This window comes from Eumetopias jubatus, unplaced genomic scaffold, assembly GCF_037043125.1.
Source record: "Eumetopias jubatus isolate StellerSeaLion01/CBP00866 unplaced genomic scaffold, mEumJub1_p1.0 scaffold_14, whole genome shotgun sequence".
Lineage (NCBI taxonomy): Eukaryota > Metazoa > Chordata > Mammalia > Carnivora > Otariidae > Eumetopias > Eumetopias jubatus.
The window spans coordinates 61,697,430-61,724,678 of NW_028274820.1; the positions used below are offsets into that span (position 1 = coordinate 61,697,430).

The window sequence follows — 27,249 nt, forward strand, 5'->3', positions numbered from 1 at the left end:
AGGTACTTGCACATCTGGGAAATGCTAAATGCACTAGTTCAAAGTCAACTTTCTTAAGTCAGTATGTGTGTTGTAATTTCTAAAAGGACAGATAATACCCTGATGTTCATAGCAGCATTATTTACAATAGTCAAATTATGGAAGCAGTTCCTGTCCATCAACAGATGAGTGAATAAAGGAGATGTGGGGTGTGTGTGTGTGTGTGTACACACACACACACACACACAATGGAATATTACTCAGTCATCAAAAAAGAATGGAATCTTGTCATTTGCAACAGCATGGATGGATCGATCTAGAGAGTATAACAATGTTAAGTGAAATAGGCCAGTCAGAGAAAGACAAATACCATATGATTTCACTCATATGTGGAATTTAGGAAACAAAACAAATGAATAAAGGGGGAAAAAAGAGAAAGAGAGAGACAAACCAAGAAGCAGACTCTGAACTATAGAGAACAGACTGGTGGTTACCTGAGGGGAGGTGGGTGGGGGATGGGTGACATAGGTGATGGGGATTACAGAGCACGCTTATCATGATGAGCACTGAGTAGTGTACAGAACTGTTGAATCACTATATTGTACACCTGAAACTACTATAACACTGTACGTTAACTATACTAGAATTAAAATTAATAAAGAATAAAATTAAACGATAGGTAATAAAACAATGTATCATCAACAAGCTCATAGTGGCTTTAAGAAAAAGCATTATGTCTCCAAAAGAAACGATGACATAGAAGGATGAGAATAAATGGCACAGACATGTCTGTGCAACATGAAAAACAGACTTCTGACAATCAGGGAACTTTTAAATTAGAAGAAATCTGGTGATCAATATACCCTGTCTTTTTAGAGAGGTACAAAATGAATTCCTGAGAGGTGAAGACCCTTCAATCAAATCTCAGCCTTGTCTCACCAAATCAGCTAGAGGTTTCAATGTGCTATGAATGTCTCTGATTAAAAAAAAGAAAAAAGTCATGGAAATTTTCTCTAAATTAACTCCAAGAATCTCTATGTTAATTTCAGCAAGGTTGGTAATGAACGACTTTCTCTTCCCTTGATCATTATCACCGGTGGAAACCTAAAAGCACTGTAGTAGGAAGTGATTCGGCATGGTGGTCAAAAGCATGAACTCAGGATTCAGCAGGTCTGGGTTTGAGTCCAGCTCTGTGACTTTGGCACAGGGACTTAACTGCTTCTATTTTCTCATCAAGGTAAGAATTAGGGTGATCAGTTGTCCCAGTTTGCCCTGGGCTGAGGGATTCCTGGGAAGATAGGATTTTCAGTGCTAATGCTGAAAACGTGCCAGGCAATCTAGGATGGTTTGTCACTCTAAGAATATTTAACTTTCTGTATGGATTCAAAGAGATAAGGCATATTAACCACTACATGGCACTCAATTCACAGACACATAATAAGCTCGCACCACGCGCTGTATGGCATATACTGAGCACTCTAGCAATAGTCATCATTCTATTATCTCATTTTTTATTGTCAAAGGAATATTTTTTCCCTGTAAGAGTGGAGAAAGATCAGAAGCTACATTACCAATAAATATAAGAGATAGTACTACACTTTTTCAGAGGGAAGAATTGTATTGTTAGGGAGGGAGACTATTTCTCTTCCAGGCTCTTTTTATTTCCATGCTATGAATTCTTCCTTCTCATGGGAAAGGTCCCAATTAAAGTAAGAAAGCAGAGTGAATATGAGTTCAAACTTCTGCCAATCTGCTTGACTTAACCGTCTAGAGGGAATATTATCCCTTAAACCTGCCAACACCACGATCCACCCCATTCTTTCCCTCCATCCCCTTTACCACTTGCAATGCCAAACACCCTTGTCTCTTCACACAGAAATGTCAAGCAAGCAAGACCTTACTTGTCTTAGCAGAATGGCAAAAAGCTGTTCTGTCTTTTTCACCCTTTTAAGAACCCACTTTGCAACCCAGGATTTGATGCAGCTGAAAAGTAATCAAAACTTTACTTCCTCCATGTCCAGCTTTATATTTGAAATCCACAAGAGGATAAAAAGCAGAATCCAGTTCATTAATTACTCTTACTCAGTATCTAGCTTTATGATCTATGTCTGTAGTTTTCTTTGGGAGGAGAGGGCAGCGGGTACAGCAGCAAATGCTCTCTGCTGGGAGTGTTGCGAGGACCCAGAGCCCGACCCGTTGTCCTCTGGGGAGCAGGGAAACAAGAGCCAGACAACCTGCTCAAGTTTTACCTCCTGCAAACAGCAGTGGGGGATGGCTCCAGAGAGGACAGCCGATTGTGCACATTGCTGCCCAACTTCACATTCGGCGGTGTCATGTTGGTAGCCTGAAATCAGCCACGGTAGGAATATTTACACCATGGAACTTGGCAAACACTATAGATCAGCCAGTTTACCTTTCCACCCCTGGTTCTCTGACATTTTGGCTCTCCTGGGGAAAGATGAAACATTAGAGCATTCTTTCTCTCTCCCAAAATAAATCAAAGAAATATCTATTCAGATCAGTAAATTGTAAGGTCCAAAACTTCTGTGAAATTGTGGCTCAGGAAATCAGATGGGCCAGGTTTCAAGTATTTGCAGAAAGATGAGAAGGTCCTGCTGCCTGCTTCCATTCCTGCGTACCCCCACAGAATTCTAGTATAATTGGCAGTTATAGTTTCAAGACCACACCACTGCGTTCATGGATGTTTTTGTTTGTATCAGAGCCCCTGTGACATTCCAAAGCTGGTCTGTTTGGGACACCTATTAATCAGAGAGGGTATCTAGATTCAACTGTGTTCCGGACCCACAGCCTAAGGGGACCCCAGACTTGAAAATGTCCCCAGGTTCCAGGAATTGAGGACACAGGACACACCAACGGGCACAACATTTTCATGATGCCATTGGTTGAAATAAAACAAAGGCACACAGTTTTCACTACCGAGCCAAAGACGGTCTGAGGCAAAAATAGTACCTGTGGTCCAGCTGACAATGGGGCAGTATCTTAAGACAACTTTATTTTGTTCCTTCACACTGCCCCTTTCTCTGCCCCACTCTGCCCTCCACCTTGTTTATTTTTGGGCTCTGTTTAACATTTCCACAAGCAATTTTGTGAATCTGGTTACACTTCAAATTAAAACAACAAAATGTTACTGTTTAAAAAGCAACCCCCAATTCCCTCTTTGTTCCTCAAATATCATTAATTTTTAAAAACCTATTCTCCATGTGTGGATAATACTTTAAATGCTAGTCTTCTTAGTATTTATTCACTTCCCATAATGAGATGGTTCTCTGTTAAATTTCAATAGATTATTAAAAACCACTCAAGGGCTAAGAGAAAATTATGCATCATTGCCTAGCTGTTACACCTCAGTAAATAGATTTGCTATCCAATTTATATTTTAAATAATACAATAAATTAGCTCCCTGAGTATTAACTAAGTGCATATGTGGGTAGCTTAATTTCGAAGCATTCTTTTTATGCTAATCGGCCCTCTCTAATGAAAGAGAGCCACATGAACTAAGAGGACTCTTGGCAAATAATCAGAGTAAAATTGGGAGTTGCCATTGTTTATTATTTCCTTTGTTTTCAGGAAGCAAGCTGTGTGGTGGTTGTTTTTTTTTTTAAAGAAGAAAAAAAAAACCCAAATGCCAAAAATTCGATTTTTTTAAAGGAGGGGACATTCTAGTCAGCCCCTGAGATAATGAAACTTCTAGAACTCCTCCCATACATTTATCTCCCAGAATATTTCTCCTTTCCTCTCCTGTGTAACACAGAAAGGAAATCGTCTTCAGCTGACATGAACAATGCATCCTTTCGTTTGAAGGGAATTCTTTGAACTATTCATTATCTTAGCACGCCTAGTCTGTTTCCTAGAAGACACTTTGGTATGTATGATTGGTAAGCAACCATAGCACTCCTTGAGAACTGCAGTTTGTTTTGTTAAGTAAATAAATAAAATTTATTTATTTATTTATTTGAGAGAGGCGGGGAGGAGCAGAGGGAGAGAGACAGGCAGACTCCCTGCTGAGCAGGAAGCCTGAGGCGGGGCTTGATCCTTAAGATCGTGACCTGAGCTGAAACCAAGAGTCGGCCACTTAACCCACTGAGCCACCCAGGTGCTGGTTTTTAAAACACACACACACACACACACACACACACACACACACACACACACACACACGATGGGTGTGGGTATGAGGTAGGGGCCAATTTGATTTTCATTCACCAGATATTCACTGGGTGCTGGGAACTGTGCTAAGGGGTTTGCTACAGAGATAAATGATATGTTATTCCTGTCCTCAAGGAGCACAGTGTCAAGCAGGGGAGGAAAGCAATGAAAGAGTTAAACGAAACAGAAACCCCAGTGTGGTACATGCACTAAGAGATGCAGAGAAGGAATTATTCTGGGAGAAGGGCTTCCTAGAGGTAGGTAGGTAGGTAGGTAGGTTGGTTTGTTTGTTCGTTCATTTATTTATTTATAAGTAATCTCTACACCCAACACGAACTCAGGACCTCAAGATCAACAATGGCATACTCTACTGACTCAGCCAGCCAGGTACCCCCTTAGAGGTCATTTTAATCCCTGAAAGGTAAATAGGGGTTTTCTGGGCAGCTAGAGCACAAAGGACCTTATAAGGAAAGGAGGAATCCCATGGGCATTATTGACTGACAAAACAGCAAGGTGGGTTTGGGGAATTATAAGGTGTTTTGTTTTGATTTTTAGGATTCTAATGGAGAAGGAGCTAGGGTGAGAATTCAGATGGGGGAAGAAAGCAGAAGCCAGACCTAACCTCTTTACTACTCTGTGGAGAGAGTTCAGACTTTATTCTGCAGGTAGCAGGGAGTCAGTGAGAGTGTTTGAACAAGGGAACACATGATCAGACTTGTATTTTGGCAAAAGCACTGAGAGAAGAGCAGACTGGAGAGTAAGGGGACTTGTTAAGACCAGCTATTGTCAAAGGAAAAAGTTTAAACCACAACAACTTAAAACACAGAGTGTTCTTGAATAGCATCCTCTAGTATCTGTGCCTTTTCTTAAAACATTATGAAAGCAAAAACGGTTCCCTTTTAGAATGTATAAAGTAGGGGAGCCTCTTTTTAAAAATGTCCGCAAAATGCTGTATGTTTTTCTTATTGCTTTATATAAGATCAGTGCTTTTCTCTTTAAGTAGTTCTTTGTGGTTTCTGTGTCAAGCACTAGGAAATGAATAAAATCAGGCCACTGAGAAGGATTTATAAAGCAGATGTGAGAAACGCTAGCTAAGGAACTGGGTGAGTAATATTTATCAATTACTATTCTTCTTAATTTTTTGGTAAGACACACAGCAAAGCAACTGGTTAAGTAACTTCACTTCCTTGCTGTTTTGGTGGGAAAGTGTTGGAAGTTGAGGGTACTTGTGTTGGGGAAAGATTCAGATTCTCCTCCTGATGGTCTAGGGCTTGCCTACAATCCAAGGCATAAGTTGAAATCTATTTTAGTAGTTACTTTATACTGAGCCACTGTTGGTGAGTTGAAGTGAAAAGGTGCTGACGGACTGAATTTCTAATTTTTTTAAGTTGGGTATCTTTTTTTAAGGATTTTTAGAATTGATTTATTTTGAGAGAGAAAGAGAGACAGAGAGAGCACGAGCAGGGGGAAGGGACAGAGGGAGAGGGAAAAGCAGACTCCCCACTGAGCAGGGAGCCCAACGTGGGGCTTGATCCCAGGAGCCTGGGATCATGACCTGAGCCAAAGGCAGACACTTAACTGACTGAGCCACCCAGGCGCCCCAAAGCTGGATATTTTGGTAGCCAACCTCAGCCCAAGACATCCAGAAAGACAAATGCATCTACTTAACCACAGCAGTGGTTGGACATGACATGTCCACTCCAACTTTTTCACTGTGTTTGGAGGCTGTAGTCTTTCCATCTGACGCTAGCCAGAGAAGACAGGAAGGACAGCAAGAGAGAAAGAAGACAAATCGTGAATGGCAGACATGGGAAAGGACATTAAGCCCCCCTTCAACTTCACAAGCCCATGGGAAAGATGACTAGGGACAAGTCCTAGAGTTGCTGAGAGAGTGAAATAATCAGATCTCTTCTACATTACTGGCAAGATTATAATCACTCTGGAAAACAGTTTGGCATTATCTGATGAAGCTGAAGACGCTCAAACCCTGTGATTGCATCAGTCCCACTTCTAGGCATTATTCTTGCACAAACTCTTGCACACAGGCACAAGGAGGGCAAGAACGTTCACAAAAGCAATATTTGTGGTAGCAAAACCCTGCCAACAACCCACATGTCCAGCAGCAGTGGAATGGATGAGTGATATAATCATGCAGTGGAATACTATGTGGCAATGAAAAAGGAAATAAAGCACAACTGAACCTATGAGCATGGATGAAATCTCAACATTGCTGAATAGCAAAAGCATGTAATTACAAAATACAGAATAATTCCTTTTATATAAAATTAAACATGAAAAGTAAAATATTATTTATGGAGATGTATATCTGTAAAACTACTAATTTTAAAAAAAAGGACTTTAAAGGATGATAAAAACAAAATCCAATTCAGTGGTTCACCTCCAGGGGCAATGAGAGAAAGGGGTGGGATCGGGGAGGGCAAGTTCTTGGTAATGCTGCATTTCCTAAACTGGCTGATAAGAAAAGATGTGCTCATTTACCATTATTTGCTTTATCTCACACAAGTATTATACATACCTTTTGACTATTACTCAATTTTTAGTTTAAAAAAAGAAAAGAAAAACCACCTACTGATGCTGCCAAACTCACAAAAATGAATCTTTAAAAAAATTTAACATGTTATCTGTCATGCTCTTTTCTTCTCTCTAATATAGAGCTGATGAGATGGGCCATGTGTCTAAAACAGTAAATTGGGAGGATATAGAGAAGCAATTAAACGGAAACAAAAGCAAAAATGGGAAGTCCCCCTCTGGCAAGCAGCTCTAAGAAGACAGGGCTGGTGCCAGAATCTAAACCTTGGGACTCTGGTTGCTGCATAAGAAAATAAATATTAGGAACAAAAATAAACGCCCACATCTCCATGCTGGACAGCAGAAGAGCAGAAAGTTCACCAAATAACTGGGGTTTTTGTTTTGCTAGATAGTTTTTTACTCTCTAAATCTAAACTCCTATATTCCCCTTCTTCCCTGCTTCCATATGTTAGAGGCTCAGTACAAATGGAAAACAAAACAAAAACAAAAAGTTTGGACGCTTCATTTATTGTCAACAGGGATGTTTCAGATTACTGTTCAACTAGAATGGACTGGATGCTTTAGAAGCATCTCATTACTCAATGTAGCCACTTTTATTTACTATTATTAGACTGTCGTGTAGCAAAATGTGGAACATGGTCCCCCGCCCCTCTGTTTCTTCTACCTCTCACCAAGAGAGTTTCTTTGTTATGATGTTATAACTGGATACAGCTGCTATACTTCCAGGCCTTTCTGATAAATACTATTTAGTTGAGCCCTTAAAACATAGTATCTATTAAGGACCCTATTAGACAGGAGGAGAGCTTCTTGCCTTACGCAAACAGATGAATGCTAGGACAGGCAGCAGGAATAAATATTTATTCCGTGCCTACTAGGAGCCAGGTAGAGTGTCAAGTAATATATGTATACCCATAATCTCAATGAATCCTAGTAGCTAATCCCTTCATGAGAGAGATAGGTATTAATGTGATCCCTACTTCACTGATGAAAAACCTCTTGGAGAGGTTAAGTAACTTCCCCAAGGTCACACAGCTAGTAAGTGGTAGAGGGTCTGCCACAATATCCGGTCTTTTCACCTCTACACTATGTGGCTTGGGTATGGCGATAGTAGGAGTAAGAATTGCCAAGGTAATAGACTAGAGATAAAATTCAAGTCTACCTGAGAGCTAAACTCATAACTTTTCAATCTGGGGTCCCCAAAGGTGGTCTGTGGTTTGGGTTGGGGAGGATCTAGAAATTCAAATAGTCTAATGCATGGGTTCTTGGTCTTTTTTGTGCCATGGACTCCCATGGCATCTACTGTGGCCTATGGATACGTCTCAGAAAAATGTTTCAAATTACATTTTATATATATTTACATATAGATTATAGATTATAAATGAACCCATTATATTGAAATTAACCAAGTAGTATGTGATATAACAATATATGTACTTCTCTATGAACACATTCAATAAGAGCAACCAGTGGGTATGATAACTACTAGAATTTTAAAGTAGCAGTGATGGTGATAGATGTTGTTTCAAGGTATTTGCAACAGCATTTGTATTTTATATGAAAGTATTTCTGCTTTCTCTCGGTGACAGAGTCAAAGGTACTGCTAAGGCCACTGTGGTTTGTTGCTTACATTCATAATGGGAGGAAAGGCTAAATTTCATAATTCATAATGGGAGGAAAAGCTATTTAAGTTTGAGGTTAGTGAAAATAAAATGCACTTTTTCCCCTTCTAAGTTCACTGACCCCTTGAATACTAGCCACAGACCCTTGCCCTAGGTTAAGAGCCCTTATTGAAAGAACCTAACAATCACCTAATGAAAATACTAAGGTTACTCCTGATAAGGCTTCAGTCAAAATCATTGCATGTTTATTTTTGCCTTGACATTACATTAGTTGTTATCAATCCATCCTAGTATTTTATCAATTAATTGATATCCAGAAACAAATTCAAGATGCCTGGTAGACACCATCTTTGCTGAGAATGGATCTGGATGATGTTTATAGCAAACCCTCCTTGATCTAGTTGTATCATTTCTGAAAAGTAGCGTAAGACACACTACTATCTAAAGACTTTGCGCAGGAGGACCACATTATTTCAGGACAGCACAGAAGTCAGCTGGGAAAAGGGAGCTAATCTTTTGAATAAATAACAAGAGTTTTTCTGTGAGTCTAAATTACCAGTGGTCTATCAGTGTTTCGAGAGAACAAAGACCACTTGTAAACCTACAACGCACAGCAGGAACTGAGGTCTAAAATTTAGCTTAAGGTTTTGGCTGAGGATTTCGGAGAATCAGAGCCCTACTAGTAGATACTATTGACTAGAGGACACTTTTCTAAAAGTGATGTTTCAGATCAATGGCTGGTTTGTTAAGAGTGAAACTACGTTCTCAAGTTTCTGGTTAAAATAGGTCAGGATTTAGAGCAGTCTTTAGGGATCAGAATGGAAGTTTATCCAAACATAAGCCACATGGGGCTCCTACAAGACAAAGCTATTTTGGTATCAATAGAAGGGACAAAAGACATCACAATTTAGGGCTCTCCCAAACAGGATGCATATTAGAATTCCCTAACAAGCTTATATACTAATGCTCAGGTCCTACCCCAGATAAATAAAGTCAGAATATTTGGAGATAGGGCCTGGGAATCTATATTTGTAAGGGTTGACACGCTGTTTTAGGAAAATGTAGCAGATTAACAATGGTCCCAAATTCTTTGTCATTCTTCTTATTAAGAGGAAACGGACCTTCTGTGATCAGCTTTGACCAAGAGAATGCAATGGAAATAATATTCTGGGACTTTTGAACCCGGGACTTAAAAGGACTGACATCTTTTGCTTCTCAATTTGGGATACTAGCTGCTATGCTGTGAAGCCCAGGCCAAGACACTGCATGGTTAGAGGCCATATGGAGAGAGCACTGGAGAAGAGAAGGCCACCTTGGATGTTCCAGCTTTTGCCATATTTCCCACTGAATGTAGCTGCATGGATGAGTGTAGCTCATGTGAGTCAGAAGAACCACCGAGCTGAGCCCATCCCACCCACATAATGATGAGAAATAATAACTTGTTGTTGTGTCAAGCCACTGAGTTTTGGAGTGATCTATTATTCTGTTACTAAATAACTGAAAAGGGGAAATACTTACTGACAATTCTTTATTCTTTTTCCTAAAAACTCTGGCTGTTCCTATCTTAGAATCTTGATATGAATTGAAAAGCAAGGCTAGATCCATCTTTCTAATGCAGACAGAAGACATAATTACACTAAGAGCTTAGGGGAAAGCTTACATTATGCCAGCAAAGAAAGAGCAGTATCTCATGTAGTGTTAGGCAAACCACCAGCTCCTGATGTCACCCGCCCCCCCCCCCCGCCCCCACCAACCCTGAGAGCTCGCAACTACATTATCTGGGTGGCCTTTATGGTAGAAAGAGATGCACCATCAGATTCCCCTTCAAGGATGGACCTGCTGTCCAGCCTCCAGCTGTCAGCAGCTCCAGGGGCTGCCTCAGCTGCAGAGAGCAACCTTTCCCAAGATGATGCCCTTCCTGGGGCAGCCTGCGTTTGATGACTGAGTGAGGTGGGCGTTTAAAGGCCTGGCCATTTTGGCCCAATGTGGGACGCTGATGGAAAAAGACTTTCTCCAGAGCTCTCTGCCGGATTGGCCAAGCTTTCTCGGGCCTGCATCACAGTTTGACTCCCTCTTCTGCCAATTCTGCTTCCTCCTCCCTCCTTTCACAGGTGTTGATCCCTAATAAACATCTTGCCCCCAAACTTGGCTTGAATGCATGCTTCTGGAGAACTCAGTCTGTGACTACCATGGAGTTCTCTGATGATATAGCAAGTTATGATGATGATGATGATGATGATGATGATTTGACCACTATGTTCTGGTTTTCTGCTCACAGTCTGATTCCCAAGCATCTTCCCCAGATCTAGGTGATGGAGAAAAAGAACCTATGAATCAGGACATCACTCTTTAAAGAGACCAACAGAGCTGGGAGAGAGGTGAAGACTCTGTGTAACAATCTCTGTAACAAAGCCAAAACATTTTTCCAGGGAATTAGTTGCATTTCATAATCATCATCTCAAATCTGCTTAAGTTACTTTCCTGCATTAAATACTGTTTTAACTTCATCTCATCCCTTCTCAACTAGCTGAATGCAAAAATCCCATTTGTTGCTCTTTGCTTACTCTGATTTTGCCAATGCAACCAAGGACTTGATGAAGACCTTTCTGGAACTGTTAGTTCCTTCAGAAATAGTTCAGAATGCTCCCTAAGCTGTTTAAAATTCTGAAAAAAAAAAAAAATGTCAGCAGGAAATCCAAGAGAGGCAGGTGGCCAGCTCTTTGTCATTCCCTCTGTGGATTATCCGTGGAAACATTCAAATCTCAGCCTGACCTTCCTTTGTACTCCAAGGACTGTAGTTATTCCTTTCTCCGTTTTATAGTTGTGTGCAGTCAGAGAAACAAAACAAAGGGAATGTTAGTTTTAGGAAAGCACAGTTAGGAAGCTGGGATTGTTACTGCTTTCTCTCTGCACACCACGCTTTCCCTGTCGTCCTGCCTCTTGTAAGCACTCTGCTTTCCTTTAGGAAACAGACTTTTCTGTGTGGACTGGATGTGCTGCCAAATACACTGGCCACCCCCACCGCTCCACCCCACCACATGCACCCCACAGGCAGACACGCAGCTCAGTCTGGCCAACTAGAGTACTCCATCCCTTTCCACCCCACTGTCCTCAGGGGTACTGAGAGGCACGGTGGCGCGGGGGAAAGTTCAAGATTTGGGTTGTCAGATCTCAGATACGACTACTATTTGAAACCTGAAGCAAGTAGCTCAGGTGAAACTTCTCTTTCCTCATTTATAAATTAGTAAGTATAATCACATAATTGACAGGGGAGCTATTAGTATTCCATAACATTGTGGATAAAAAGTGCATGGCAGGCCTGAGGGCTGACACATGCTGAAGAATTGGTACAGCCATCATTAGCCTGGGCCTTCCCGACACCCTCCTCGCTCAGGGTCTAAAGAACCAGGAGCAGCCCACAGCCAGTGAGTGGCAAAACTGAAAATTCACACCAGGTGTGTCTAGCTCCGGAGTCTACACTCCTTTCCTGACACCAGACTGCCTTCAGTTGGTCAGGACTCTGCAAAACAGTCAAGTTTTGAGGGTGGTGGGCTCCTTGCCTTTGGTTCCTCCGTACATAACCTCTAGCGCAAGGTCTTATTCCTGTTGGAAACTCAGGGAGAAGCCTTTGAGGAGAGTGTGGCAGACCACCAGCCTGAGGTCAGGGGCAAGGTGTAATCATGGCTCAGGGCTTGTGCTTTAGGAGGCTGGAGGTGCTTTAGGAGGCTGGAGGTGCTTCCTGCGGCTGCTCAAGGGCGGTACTGTATGACACCTACATGCCAGGCTCTCCCTGTGGATACTCAGCTTTCAAGTTGGTGTGGCTCCACAGTAAACACCATTTCTCAAACAGCAGTCGGTCCTCACAGCTTGGGCATTCCAAAGCTTATTTCCCCAACCTCTGTTCCAGGAGCTCAGAGTCAAGCATCATGAAGGTGGACTCAGAAAGTAGGTAGAGAACCTTCTTCCAATAAAGCTCCTACCAGGACTCCCTATTTCCCAGGATTCCCTTCCATGACCTCTCTCTACCCTGAATTCATCCTATTGCTGCCATTTTAAACTTCCAAAAGACCAGCTTTGAAAATGTGCATAAACACCTTCCATGGTGACAAACACTGTATGCTTCCATTTATACAAGATACTTAGAGCAGTCAAGTTCATAGAGATAGAAAGTAGAATGAGTAGAACGGCAGTTGCTAAGGACTGGGGTGGGGGAACACTGCTAGTGTTCAATGGCCATAGGTTCAGTTTAGGAGATGATAAGAGCTATGGAGATGGACGGTGGTGATGGTGCCCCAATATTATGAATGTATTTAATGCCACTGAATGACACACTTCAGAATGGTTAAGATTAGGGGTTCCTGGCTGGCTCAGTTGGTAGAACATTCTACTCTTCATCTCAGGGTTGTGAGTTCAAGCCCCACGTTGGACATGGAGCCTACTTTTTTTTTTTTAAAGATTTATTTATTTATGTATTTGACAGAGAGAGAGAGAGGCAGCGAGAGAGGGAACACAAGCAGGGGGAGTGGGAGAGGGAGAAGCAGGCCTTCTGCCAAGCAGGGAACCCCGATGCGGGGCTCGATCCCAGGACCCTGGGATCATGACCCGAGCCGAAGGCAGATGCTTAACAACTGAGCCACCCAGGCGCCCCTGGAGCCTACTTTAAAAAATTAGTCAATCAAATTAAATTTAGAAAATGGTTAAGATGATAACTTTTGTATGTACTTCACAAAAAAACACTGGGGAAAAAAACCATTCAATGGCCTGCCTCCCACTGCTTAAACAACGGAGCACTCACCCTTTGCCTACCATCAAGGGCCCATGACCATTCCCAGTCTCTCTCCTGGCTTTCATTCTCTGGGCTCCAGACTGGAAACCAGCAGGCTGTGTGCTCTGCTGGTGCTCTGCTCTTCAGGCTCCCGCGGTGAGGCTCTGTCTCACAACGTGGTGACACGTTTCCTCTGTCCATTTTAGCTAATTGCAGCATCTGTTCTTTTATTAATATCAGAAGTTCCCAGATAAAGCCATAACTTCTTAACTTTGGATGAACCTGGCCTCACCACCTACTAAGCTCTAGTACCTTTTAAAAACCCCGATACTCTGTCTGTCTATAGGAAGTGGGTGCACCCCTGTGACTTCACAGCTAACATCAGATGTGAAATACATGATCTCTCAGGCCTGCCTGAGTGGTGGCAGAGATGTATGCAGACTCCAGTTATCACTGTACTAGCATATGCAGCTGCCTGTGCATCATTCCAGAGGTGTGTACCCTTGTGAAGCAGAGAACCACTGGGCCGGAAGCCAGGAGTCTGGAATCTACTCGCAACTCAGTCCTGAAATGGGTAGGAGACTTTGGGACAGTCACTTAACCTCTGGGCTTCACTTTTCCCACCTGGAAAATGAGATCTAAAGTTTGTTCCAGCTATAAAATACTATCTAGCTGAGATAATCCATCCTGTAATTATTAAATAACCTGAATCGATATTGATAATGAACACATAAAATAAAAATAACAATGACTCAAACTGCAATCAGGAAAAATAGACTTGTTGGAAATTCTGCAAAACTCATGTTAGCAGAAACTACGCCCAGTAAGATTTGATAAGAATGAAAAACGGACCAGTGACTCAAACCTTTCTTTCAATCTGTACGTGGAAAATAATTACTCTCAATAAAATATTTTCAGTGAAATAAAGACGGAAAAGTTTGAAATGGCTTCAATGCTTTCTTCAGAAAATTTAGCTTCACGAAGTCTCTTTCAGAAAGGTGTTCTTAAAGAAATTCATCAGTGTGATTCCAATTAAAATTTTTTATTTCTAACTGTGGAGTCAAAACCTCCTTGGAGTAGAAATAACAATTCAGTGGTGTAAAAAGAAAATATCCTGCATTTCAAAAGCAGCAGCGACATCAAAACAGATCGTGAGCGGTCACTGCAACTTCGGGAGAAGGGCAGAGAAAGACCCCGAAAGGAACAGCAGGATGGCCCTGACGGTGTTGGCCCTACTTATCACCAGCCAGAGAGGTAGAGGATGAGAACTTTGATCTGCACCGTAACGCTATTAAGCCAATACACCCACCCACACACACACCCCCCAACACACAGAAGGTCACTATTCTATTCTATATTGCTAACTGAGCCCTTCCGGGCATTAATGAAAAAGAGATATTTCAGATCTTTCTTAGATGTCTTACAGATAACTCAGTCCAAACCCTGCATTTTGCAGATGAGCAAACTGAGCAAAGACCACTGCCCCAGATGACATAATAAGGCAGTGTCTAATTCTTAGAGTGGTATGGATACCAAAGGCATGTGGCCTTACAGGCCAGAACCAGCCAGAGGCAACAACACGAAGCCCTCCTCCTCCGCCCGACCTCCACAGGCTGGCCGGAGCTGGCTTTGGTTTTCCCAAGGCATCGCCTGGCTGGAACATATGGACAGAATGGCTCCCTCTCTCTACCCTGTTGCTCCCCAGGGACAGCCGTCCTTCTTTTAAATGGACACTTGAGGTAACCATCAGGAGACGGGTCTACTTTGGTTTCGATTTTTAAATTAAGAGCTGTGGAGTTTGGGAGAGAGTGAGCTTTCTTTTTTGGCAGACACACTCACATGCTTCTGTTCTGTGTGTCTAAGGCTGGAAAGCAAGTCCATGGCTAAGGCCCGCTTTTTTCATTATCAGACGCTTGACATTTGGACAGGATCCTCAATCTGAGGCTCACAGAGAAGGCCTTTGTTAGCACCGGAGCTCTTTTCCCTCCTTAATTCCCCCCCACCCCATCTCCACATGCCACCCTCAACTCTACGCTGAGGCATAAGCGGGGAGGAGCTCTGCCAACATTTTAAAATCACCTACATAAAATGCAGATCCCTGGCCATGTGGTAAAACACTGCCTATCACAAACACATGTGGGCCTTGCTTCTTTTGTTACCGTTTTTTGGCAGCCGGAGGAGGGCCATTTCATCTCTCAATGTGTTTTGCATTCACAAGAAGAGTCGGCGGGCTTAGTGTGGTATTTGTCGCAAGTTTCAGAGTGGCGGCCCATCCCTTTCCCCACCTCGGTAGCACGTGCTGTCCTGCCGCCACAAGCTGGACTCCCGAGCTAGAGGTGCTATGCCCCGAGCCCAGCAGGACACAGGTGCGGGGCCAGGCACTGGAGCAGTTCACAAGGCTGGTCTGGAGGACATAAAGTAACAGGTGGCAGAAACAGCCATCAGGGATCTGGAGGACATGTGAATGCGCCTATGGGACTGTCATCATAAAGCCGTGCATAAGACAGGGGACAAGTGACCTGTCCATTGCTCCCTGGCAGCTCACCGTTCATGTTAATAGCCTTCTATTAACCTTATATTAGCCTTAATAGCCTAAATATTAATATTTAAGCTTCCCTTAAGGGTTGATTTTCAATCATTTTCCCTGATTTTGACTGTTTATAATTTTCCTTTTATTACATAATTTTTATATGCGATTCAGGGGAATAGTAAACATTTACTATGATAAGGTACTGTTCTCTGCTAATTAACTTGTTGAATTCCCTCAATAATCCTATAAGGATATCACAGACTGCTGTTCTTTATTTTTATTTTTTTTTAAAGATTTCATTATTTGAGGTGGGCTGGACAGAGATAGCAAAAGAGAGCACAAGAAGGGAGGAGAGGGAGAATCACACTCCCCGCTGAGCAGGGAGCCCAACGCAGGGCTCAATCCCAGGCCCCTGGGATCATGACCTGAGCTGAAGACAGAGGCTTAACTGACTGAGCCACCCAGGCGCTAGACTGTTGTTCTTAAACAACGGACATTTATTTCTTACAGTTCTGGAGCTGAGACAAAGTGCTGGCCAATTTGGTTTCTGGTAGGAGCTCTATTCTGGCTTGTCGATGCCTGTCTTTTTGCTGTGTTTTCCCACAGCAGAGAGAGGGAGAGCAGGTCAGCTCTCTGGCGTCTCTTCTTCTAAGGACACTAACCCCTGCCCTTATGACCTCATTTAATTTCAACCACTTCCTTATAGGTCCTATCTCCAAATATAGTCACATCGTAGGTGAGGTCTTCAACATATGAATTAGGAGAGACACAGTTTAGTCCATAGCAGGTAGGTATTGTTATGATCCCTATGTTAGATCAGAGCACTGTGTTAGATTAGAGCACTGTGCTCTAATATATTGCTGGAGGTAACTTCAGAACCTCACGAATATTGCTAAGTATCTCCTTTATACTGTACCTAAGGAAAGCTTAGCAAGTATCTTTCAAACACATGAGAGAATGACCTATTAGGAGTTTTTTTCCTGCATGTTTCCCTTCTATTTAGCTAACATTCCCTACCTTACTGGCAATTAAGTATCAGAGATAATATGACAGACATTGGCAAACATGCTATGGGAATAAAATGAATAAATTTTGAATCCCCATCCTATCACTGGATGATACAGGATTGTTCACCTTTTCGGACTCTGTTTTCTCATATGTAAAATGGCAGTGATATTGTTATGATTTGCACGGATGTTCTGATGATATCCATGAAGTACTGATCACAACGTCCAGCACATTTGCTCAAGAAGCAAAGCTATTTTTCCATTACTGAACATAAATATTGGTAGGTGAGCCCACCCTTATAACTCCAGTCTTTTATTGGTATACCTTCTGTTCCTTCCTCTCTTTTGTTATTTTGCACACAAAAAAATTACAGTGTTTTTTAACCGACCTATTTAAAAAGTTGATATAGATCAGAACTATTGAAACACGTATTTGTTAGAAATTAATAACTAGCTATGGTGAGCACTGTGAATTGTGTAAGACTGTTGAATCACAGACCTGTACCTCTGAAACAAATAATACATTATATGTTAAAACAAAAAGAAGAAGAAGAAGAAGATAGCAGGAAGGGAAAAATGAAGGGGGGGAAATCGGAGGGGGAGACGAACCATGAGAGACTATGGACTCTGAGAAACAAACAGGGTTCTAGAGGGGGTGGAGGGATGGGTTTAGCCCGGTGATGGGTATTAAAGAGGGCACATATTGAATGGAGCAGTGGGTGTTATATGCAAACAATGAATCATGGAACACTACATCAAAAACTAATGATGTAATGTATGGTGATTAACATAACAATAAAAAAGTGGATAAGTTAAAAAAAAGATTAAAAAGAAAGAAATTATAACTAGCAATAACAAAACAACAAAAGAAAACAACCTGAAATGGTCAACAGGAGAATTGTTAAAAAAATTAATTACGTCCAATCAATGGAATATTACTTAAAGATAAGTGAAGAATCTATGCTGTAACTTTGAAAATATCATGTGAAAAGAACAGAGCAACAAGTACCACTTCCTCTCTTGGCAAAGAAACTTGTTGTTCTCAATCCTCCTGCTAAAAAACAAACAAACAACAAAACTAGAAAAGCTGGACAAAATACAGAACACACCCATTTGAAAGTCATGGTGACCTATCAAGACAGCCAGGACATGAGGAGTGTATTAGTTTCCTATTGTTGCTGTAACAAATTACCACTTATTCAGTGCCTTTATAACAACATATGTTTCTTATCTTATAATTCTGGAGTTTAGAAGTCTGAAATGGTCTTATTGGACTAAAATCAAGGTGTTGGCTGAGTTTCTTCTGGAGGTTCTAGAGGATAATCTGTTGCCTGGCCTTTTTTAGTTTCTAGAGGCTGCCTGCACCCCTTGGCTCATGGTCGCTTTTGCTATTTTCAAGGTCAGCAGTGTAGCATCCTCAAATCTCTTGATTCTGACTCATCAGCCTCCCACATCCACTTATTATTATTATTATTTTTTAAGTAAGCTCTACCCCCAACGTGGGGCTCAAACTCATGACACCAAGATCAAGAGTTGCATGCTCTACTGACTAAGCCAGCCAGGTGCCCCCTCCCTCATTCACTTATAAAGACCTTTGTAATGATACTGAATAATCCAGAATAATTTCCCCATCTCTGTGTCAGAGGATTGGCAACCTTATTTCCATATGTGGCCTTAATCCCTTCTTCCATATGACATAACATACAGATTCCAGAGATTAGGAGCGGGGCCTCTTTGGGGAACCATTATTCTGCTTACCAGAAGGAGCTATGTTTACAAAGTGAAGGAGGGGGCAACAAGCTGAGTCTGACTTTCTGTGGTCCTTTCCCATCAAAGCAATAGTTGATTCGGGGACCAGCTGGCTACAAAACCTTTATTAAAATGATAGTTAAGAGCCTAGAAACCTGAACAGAGCTGTGGGGGGGACAAAAATTGGTGTTCATGGCCTGCCTAAGAGTACTGGCCCTGGTTAACACTACAAATGTCAATGTAGGACCATGGAAATAGACAGGCTAAAATACAGATTTAAATACAATCATTTCCAGACGTGATAGAAGTGCTTGACCCCTATTCTAACTGCTTGACAGAAGCAAAGTAAAATCTCTTTGAAGGAAAGCATCGTCAGCAAAAAACTCAAACTATCTCTACAAGTTTACCTTCATAATGTCTGACATTCCACTGAAAACTTGTAGGCATATCAAAGGATCAAGTTACCATAAAAAAAAACCACAATAGAATCAGGCTAATGGGTGATGCAAATCTAAGAGTTATCAGTGACAGGCATCAAAATAAATGTGATGAATGTGTTTGAGAAAACAGGCAACAAGATGAGGAATAGATAATAACCTGAGAGTTGAGATTTATAAAAAAAGAATGAAACTGAAATTCCAGAACTATAAAAAAATAATTACTGCAATTAAAAAATGGGCTAAACAACATACACGGAATAGTAGTAGGGAAGAATGGAAAATTAGAAGAGAAAATAGAAAATATCAAAACTGAAGAATGGAAAGAAGAAAGAACGGAAATAAAGCTATACAGGATGAAATGAAAAAGTCTAACATTTGCATAATTAGGTCGTAGACCCAGAGGAAAGAGAGAACAGAGCTTAAGCAGTATTTGAAAGGATAATGACTGACAATCTTTCAAAAATGACAAAAGACATCAAGTCTTAGTTTCAAAAAGCTTAAGAAACCCAAGCATAATATGCATATGTATTTAAAATCACAGCTACATACACAGTCAAATCTTTTGAAAACCCAAAACTGAGAAAATCTTAAAAGTAGTCAGGTGGAGGGGGGGGGCGCCTGGGTGGCTCAGTCATTAAGCGTTTGCCTTTGGCTCAGGTCATGGCCCCAGGGTCCTGGGATCGAGCCCCGCATCGGGCTCCCTGCTCACTGGGAAGCCTGCTTCTCCCTCTCCCACTCCCCCTGCTTGTGTTCCGTCTCTCACTGTGTCTCTCTCTCTCAAATAAATAAATAAAATCTTAAAAAAAAAAAAAAGGCAGTCAGGTGGGGGAAGAAATCACCTCCAAAGCAACAGCAGTAAAACGGACAGCTGGTCTCTGATCAGAAGTGATGCAAGTCAGGGGACAACAGAATAGTATCTTCTATGTGCTGAAAGACAGTAACTGCCTAGCTAAACTTCAGTTCCATGAAAAATGTACTTCTCAACTAAAGGCAACACAAAGACATTTTCAGACAAACAAAAACAAACTGTTGCCAAGAGAACTTTACTAAAATAAATAATAAAGGGATTTTTTTTTAAGCAAAGAAAAATAATTCCAGTCCGAAGCATGGAAAGGGGAAAGCGGCTGAAGGGGTACGAATGGGTCAATTTGTGGGTAAGTCACAGTGACACTGGCTGTGTAACATGACGCAGGTAACGTTTTGTGGTGTTCGAACTGTGTGCAGATTTTTTTTTTTTTTTTTTTTTAATGATAACACAAAACCAGGAGAGCTGGTAAGGAAGATCTAAGGTTCTTGCATTTATTTGGAAAGTGGTAAAATTCTAATTTATATTAGGATTAAGTTAAGTCCAGAACTTATATTTTACCCTTGAGTATAATCATTAAACAAGATTAAATGTATAGCATAACAAGCTTCTAGAGGGGAAAAAAACCCAAAAATGACATAAAACATTTGAGTAATATAAAAGGATGCAATAAAGAAAATAGAAATACAAATAACTAAGATGAGTAGGGAACAAACAGCAAAGTAGTAGATTTAAACACAATATATCAGTAATTACACTAAATGGACTATTCCATTTAAAAAATATTGTCAGGCTCTATTAAAGAAATATAAAACCCAATTATATGCTACTTAAAAGAGATACATCTTAAATATAAGGATACAGAAAGATTGAAAACAAAGAGCTGAAAAAGATGTCCGATGTAAACATTAATCAAAAGGAAGTTGGCATTGTTATACTACTATCAACAAAATAGACTTTAGGGCAAGAAGCATTATTAGACTTAGAAAGGGACACTTTATAAGAATAATGTTGATTTAATTTGCCAGGAAAGTATAACAATTCTATGGCTGTATGCACTTAATGACAAAATAAATAAAGTAAAAATGTATGTAAAAGGAGAATAGGAAAATCATATTAATTATATAATATTCATATTATATTGTAGCACATATTACATATAATATCATATATATATTAGAATACTGTACAGTGATGAAAATGAAGTAACAACTGCTACATTCAAGAGAGTAAATAAATCTCATGAACATAAAGTCAAGCAAAAATGTCCCAAAGAGTACATATGAAATGTGTCCATTTATAAAAATTCAAAACTAGCAAAGGTAACCTTGGATATTAGAACTCAGGATAGTGGTTACCTTGGGAAGAAGGGGGAATAGTGATTACGGTGGGGACATTAGTTCTATTCTATTTCTTTATTTAGGTGATGGTTACATGGGTATCTTTGCTCTGTGAAAATTCATTTACTTGTACATTTGTGATTTGTGAATTTTTCTATATTACGTTATAACTCAATAAATAAGTTTATTTTTAGAAGGGAATGAAGCAGAATCAATCTTATATAACTGTTAAAATTATGTAAAATTTATGTAACATTGTGCACATAGGAATTAATTAAAATTAATTAATCTGACAATTTCGGATGCCAAAATGTTGACTTTTTCTTTTCTCTTAAAAAAAAAATTTAAATTGCTATATATATAACTTGTGTTATTTAAAAACAGACAAATAAATACCAAAAATGAAGTCTAGAATATCTTTTGTAAATGGTGAGCCTCCACTTGTCCAGGGATTCCAATCTTTTGGAATCAATCTCAAGAGTTAACCAATTATTGTGATTTCTCAAGTCAATACCCAACCCAAGACTGCCCGTCCTCCCGTTTATAGAAGACCCAGGGTGGACACCGCAAAGTACTTTCAAGGTAGTATGCCTCTGAGATTAATTTTTATTTGGAGCACGGATTTGCCTAATGAAAAGCTCGAGCATTGGAAAGCTGTAATTCCAAATACTCAGAACTATAGAACTAAGGTCCCAATGTTGCCTCCAATAAAAAAAAATTGCAGGAAAAAAAAATTCAGGTCCAGAAGACTTAAATTTCTTCTCTTGACTAACTAAGCAAAAGCATTCTCAATTTCTCCAAGAACTTTCTGGAGGTAAACAGTGTAATGATCACGTAATCACCAACAAAGCCCTGCCAACCCTTGAGGAGCTGAGACCTGCAGACTGGAGGCACAGTGGACAGGCTTGGCCAGGAGCAACGTCTGACCCCTGAAGTGGAGGTCACACTAGAGGCATCAGATGGACAGATTTTGTCCTGGGGCTTCATGTGTGAGCCCCAAATGTGAGCACAGATTTGCCAGGAGAGATTACACTGAATCTAACTCATGTCATTTGTTCAAGCTCCCCTTTGTTCCCAAATAGACTAACCTTCTCTTTAATGATAAAGCCCCTTTTTGGGCTGAGTATTACCTTTTTGATTGTCACCTTGTCTCCTGAACAATATCTAAACTTTCGACTTGTTTCACATGAAGCACTACGTACTTTAATGAACTCAGACACTCTGCTCTGGGGAATGTAGGGTCGCAGAAGACACACTTTGACCCTGCGTAGGCCAGTCATGCCTTACTGGTGTTCAGGCTTTCGTTTTCAATCCCACCATCCCCTTCCCCACAACCTACAGGTCCCGAAGTGTCTCCATACCTGATAGAAGTCATCCACCTGCCGCACATAACCAGCCACTTCGTTATCGGATTTAAAGATCTTCCAAACTTTTCTTTCTGCCTGCTTGTATTTCTGGGACCCCTTCCACTTCATGGCTCTCAGAGAGCGCTCGGTCAGGGAAGCTGCCACAATGATGTCCAGCTGGCCATTGTAGATCAGAACCTGAAACAAAATTTAGCTGTGGGCAAATGCGGGATTCAGCAGGTAAAGTCAGGTAATCTATCTGGGTATAGATAGTGTGTGCACGAGAGAAAAGGTAACGGGAGGTTTTCTGATACTGTGCTCAAGAGAGGCCAGCCCAGCAGGTGAGTGGGGTCATTTTCTTCCAGCTGGCCACACACACCAACAACCTGAAATCAACACAAGCCTTGGCTCAGCCATTGCAATTCTTCCAGAAGTTCGAACCTTCATAGGAATCTGCATAAAGGCTTCTCTCAGTTACAAGAGCATTTGTGTTGTATTATCCAGTGATAACTCTTCGGTGTACAGCTATGTTCAAGAAGAGGACTGTGGTTACATTTTACTGGAATGAGGAACACTACACCATTGGATTTGTGTGAAGACCGCATTTCATTAACTCAGCTTTCAGGCTGGTGAGCTGAGCATTGTCTCAGGAGCTGCTAATCCATACTGCTCTCCCCTCCAACACTGATTTTTACAGTGGCATCTATAACTTTATGAGGCAGATGGATAGAAGCAGGTGCCTCAGATTTGTTTCTTGTTGGAGGCAACTCTGTTTGCCATGCCACTTACAAGGACTCCTTGTCTTAGGCGTGACAGCCACTTGTCAACAATGAGGAATGTCTCTTCTTCCTAGAGTACAATTTTTATTTTTTTTTGCTAAGATGGTGGATATTAGAGGAGAAACAACTCCGAAGCAACTCCTGTCTTTTCTCCAAAAACAATAACAATATTCAACTGGCTTGGGAAAGAATTCAGATAATGCCCAGTGCTGATGAAGTGTAAAATGGCGCTACTCTTCAGGAAAGCGATGATCCATTTTTAACAAAAAGGTTTGAAAATGCTGAGACTCTCTGTCCCAATAACCCCAGTTTGTGGAATGAATTTTATGAAAATAAGCCCCACAAATATATATATATATATAAGACCATATTCATGGGGTGTTATAATGAAAAACCGAAACACAGTCTAGAAACACAGTCTAAAAGTTCCATAATTAGTGAAGGCATTGAATAAACTATGGTACAGAAATTCTATGGGATAGTGCAAAACCATTTAAAATGTTCCACTGAACCACGTAGCAATGTGGAGAATACTTCTCACATACTGTTAAGTATGAAAGCTGAAAGTCAATATATATCACAATTGTGAATGTAGAAAATAGGCATACATGTTTACATATATGGAATACAACTTTAAAAAACACGAAAACAGTTGGTTAACTTAGGTGGTACAAATCTGAGTAATAATCTCCTTTGTTTTCCACTCTTTTTAGGTTATTTTTATGCAACTAACACGGTATTATTAATTCTCGTAAGGCATCGTCACTCAACCCCCAACAAAGAGGTTTTCCTCAACTCCATGCTACCTTTGATCTACTTGGAAGTTCTGGTTTCGCTCAAGTGAAGACCTTTGGTTGAATCCTCAAATTGGATATAAAATGTTTCACTACATATGTTTCCATCTCTGCCTTCCTGGTGTAGGCTTCTTAAAAGGCTTGCACATAATTAAACAGCCCAGGACTTTTACACACTCCAAATCCTCAAGCAGCAGTGGGCCAGGATTCAGCCTAAGATGAAAGAGCCCTGGGCCTCTGCGGCCAGAGCCCGGGATCTTTTATGTTACCCCATCACCATCACCACCTCCGCTCTCCTAAGCAGAAACCCAAAGGGAAAACTCCTGATCGATTTAAAGCCTCTTTAAAAAAACTCAGTTCAACTCTAGCAATAAAAATTTGCATTGTTTATACAAAGAAATTGCCTCAAAGACCTTGGGTACTTATGGCCCATGCAAAACTCCTACAGCTGTTTTGCCAACAGTATGGAAACAATTACCCATGACCTGTACCAGCGAACAAGGCTTAAATCCTCCACCAATTGAGGAAGGCCTGATTAACAAAGATAATCATCTATAAAGTAATTCCTCTTCTAGAATTCCATGAAAAGATGCTGATTAACTAGCAAATACGCAAGTACATCTGGTTGTTTTCCACTCCGTGGCCACTAAATGAAGCTCACATCTTTCTGAGTGTCTCTTGGAGCTACTTTACTATCATCAGTATATTTTGAAATTGATTTGAATTTTTTATCTTTCAGGGATGCAAATCCACAGGTTACGGCAAAAACAGGCTTATTTGTACAGCAGTAGAGTACATGTTCGTTGGACTGAATTGAAATGAAGTCCATCCCTGAGCTGTGCCCCTTGTTATTCAAGACTCATCACAAACAAGAGCACTAACTCTCTGGAACGAGGCAGTGAAGGGCTGAACTGCATAATTTTGTGCATGCGATGTGTAGAAGGCCTACTTCTGGCGGCAAATGGAAATCTTCTTAAAGCAAGGAACACATTTTTAACTTCTAAAGGGCACATAAGTCAAACGCAAAAAAAAAAAAAGAAAGAAAGGAAAGAAATCAGATTAATGATCAAGCGAGGTGATTTCAAAGCTGGCATTTAAGGCTGCCAGCATTAAATATAAGAATTCCAGAGCTTTTATTTTTATCTAAATGTCACATTTACTCTCATCAGCCCTCACGGGAATATCTCAGTTGCCTTTAGGGCTGGGTGAGTGGGAAAAGATATCCCAGGATCCAGTGACAGTGAGCCGAGGAGCCAGGTGGGTGGAGCTTAGGGGTGGGTGGTCCGGAACCCATGTCCTGGTAGTCAGAGAGGTTCCAGGACAAAGCCTAAGCCCTGACGAGCTGGTCAGTTATGAAAGATCTGCATACATCTCCTCCACTTCTTCCTGGTGGGGTGACTAGCTGCCCCAGTCAGCCTGGCCTGAGGAGTTTCCCAGGAGGCAGGGCTTTCAGGCTAACCCTGGGACAGTCTGGGGCAAACCTCTCCCTGAGGCTTGCTGGTATTTTAGGCAACAAATCTAAAGACAGAGAGGAGGAGACAGAAGTGAATGCAGCTTTCAGCTACCCTCCTCTTCTCAGTAGGGACTGTAAAAAAACAAGGCAGAAGGGAAAGACTGGTTGGATGGAGGTGGTTTGCCGTGACAACACCAGGCAGCTCCCCGAAACCCCCAGTTTCCTCACTTTCCTTCCTGGACAGCTGTGAAGCCTCAGTTAAATGGCAAAGGCACTCCCTTTAGAGAATTTTCTTTTCTTTCACTACTTGGAGGTCTGACCGGTTAGCTTGGTGAAACTGGTGGTTTTGCGAACACATGGAAAAATAACTTATTAAAAAATCAATGAAGACCATGATTCCACTGTTTCTACTCTATAACATTTTCAAAAAGATGCTTCAAACTTGAGAAAGGAATACATCAAAACACTAACAGTTAAGGTAGCTAAAATATGGATGATTTGTTTAGACCTGACTGTTTTCTAGGGTTTTTTTTGGGGGGGGGGTAAATGTAATTAGGATATTTTTATAATGAGAAAATAGTAAAATAATAACACTAAGAGGTTGGGAACCTTGGTTGGCAAAAGCTGGGTCTTTACTGAGGAATAATTTGTATTAACTCAAGTATTACCAACTCTCGATTTTCATGACAACTAGGTAAATAGCCTAACTAGTTTGTTTGTAGATGATCTTAAGAGCCCATTCCAGAATTCAAGCATTTATTAGAAATGGTAGGAGGTGACTGGATTATAAGCATTGTTTGTTTGGTCAAAAGGCAGAGGTGAGAAAAAGCATTTTTGTTATTTACCTTCCCAAGTGCTGTGTACGTATGCTTTATTCTCGTACTGCCTCACGAGGTCAGGGCAAGAGGAATGACAACGTCTGCCTCTACTTCACTGTGAAGGAAACTGGGACTCAGCGAGGTGCCAGAATGTTTCCGAGATCCCAGACTTCCAAACTCCTACCTAGAACTCCTTAAGAAAAAGAGCTAAATTCCTTCAAACCAACAGACATTTCCTGACGCCCCACAGCTAAATGTTTACTGCTACCGAACGCCTCTGGGAAGGGAGAGTTGGGTGAGTAGGAGACACAGTTCACATCCCTGGTTCAGAAACAACCTCGGTCTGTTCGTCCAACTCTGGTGACATCTCTCAGTCATTTCTCACTGTGGCTCTCTGGACAAGGATGTGTACGAGACCGTTATTCAGCTGGTGACAGATGCCTCACTTGTGTGGTAGGGAGTGCCACTGACGAAGCAGCTTGGTATATATAGCATCGGCTCCCTGAGAACGGGGCTCTCCTAGCGCTTGTTCTGCCTGCGGCCTCGCGCAGGGCCCGGCCTCCCGTGAATGGTATTGACACTGGGTAGAGTCAATTGCACTTTCTAAAAGTTTTCTGTAATGCTGTATGTTGATCGTCGATTGCTTTGGCCTGCCTAGGTCCACTCTCCCTTCCCCTGATAACAGGACTCCCACACCCTCAATGGATCCAGCCTTAGTGGAGGCTGTCAATCGCAATATCCTGCCTCCTCCGTGCACAGGATGAGCATCTGTCCTAAGGTAGGGCACTCAAATGCTCTTTTCATAAAATCTGAACTGTGGGCAGAGGGTTCCCCGATGAGTCTGCCCATTAGCTTTCCTACCTGGATCCCCAGAATTTTCCTTGGTCCCAATCTTTTCTCACTCCAGGTCTTCAGTTTTTCCGTGAATTCTGTGACCTATCATGTCTTCTGATCAATTCCTTTTATGCTTCGAGTAAGCCCAGTTGTTTCTGTTGCTGAAAGCATGAAATCCAAACTCCTATACCAGTGAATGGACCCATTGTCACCCAGGACCCAGCATGCAGTAACTGGGAACCCCTGGACATGTGGCTTAGCCTCCACAGGCTG

At 41.3% G+C, this 27,249-nt stretch overlaps 1 protein-coding gene across 4 annotated transcripts in view; it reads right to left on the reverse strand.

The window, feature by feature from the left end:
* Positions 1-27,249, reverse strand: part of CPVL (carboxypeptidase vitellogenic like) — a 162,564-nt gene that overhangs the window by 44,883 nt on the left and 90,432 nt on the right. For 2 of the 4 annotated variants that reach the window (XM_028119295.2, XM_028119298.2), the window contains 2 exons: positions 22,314-22,496; positions 15,241-15,485 (listed from right to left, as the gene is read on the reverse strand). In XM_028119295.2, the coding sequence (XP_027975096.1) occupies positions 15,270-15,485; positions 22,314-22,496 (399 nt within the window). In that variant the 3' untranslated portion in view covers positions 15,241-15,269. The remainder of the gene's footprint in view (positions 1-15,240; positions 15,486-22,313; positions 22,497-27,249) is intronic. The other 2 variants (XM_028119296.2, XM_028119297.2) reach the window with 1 other exon arrangement.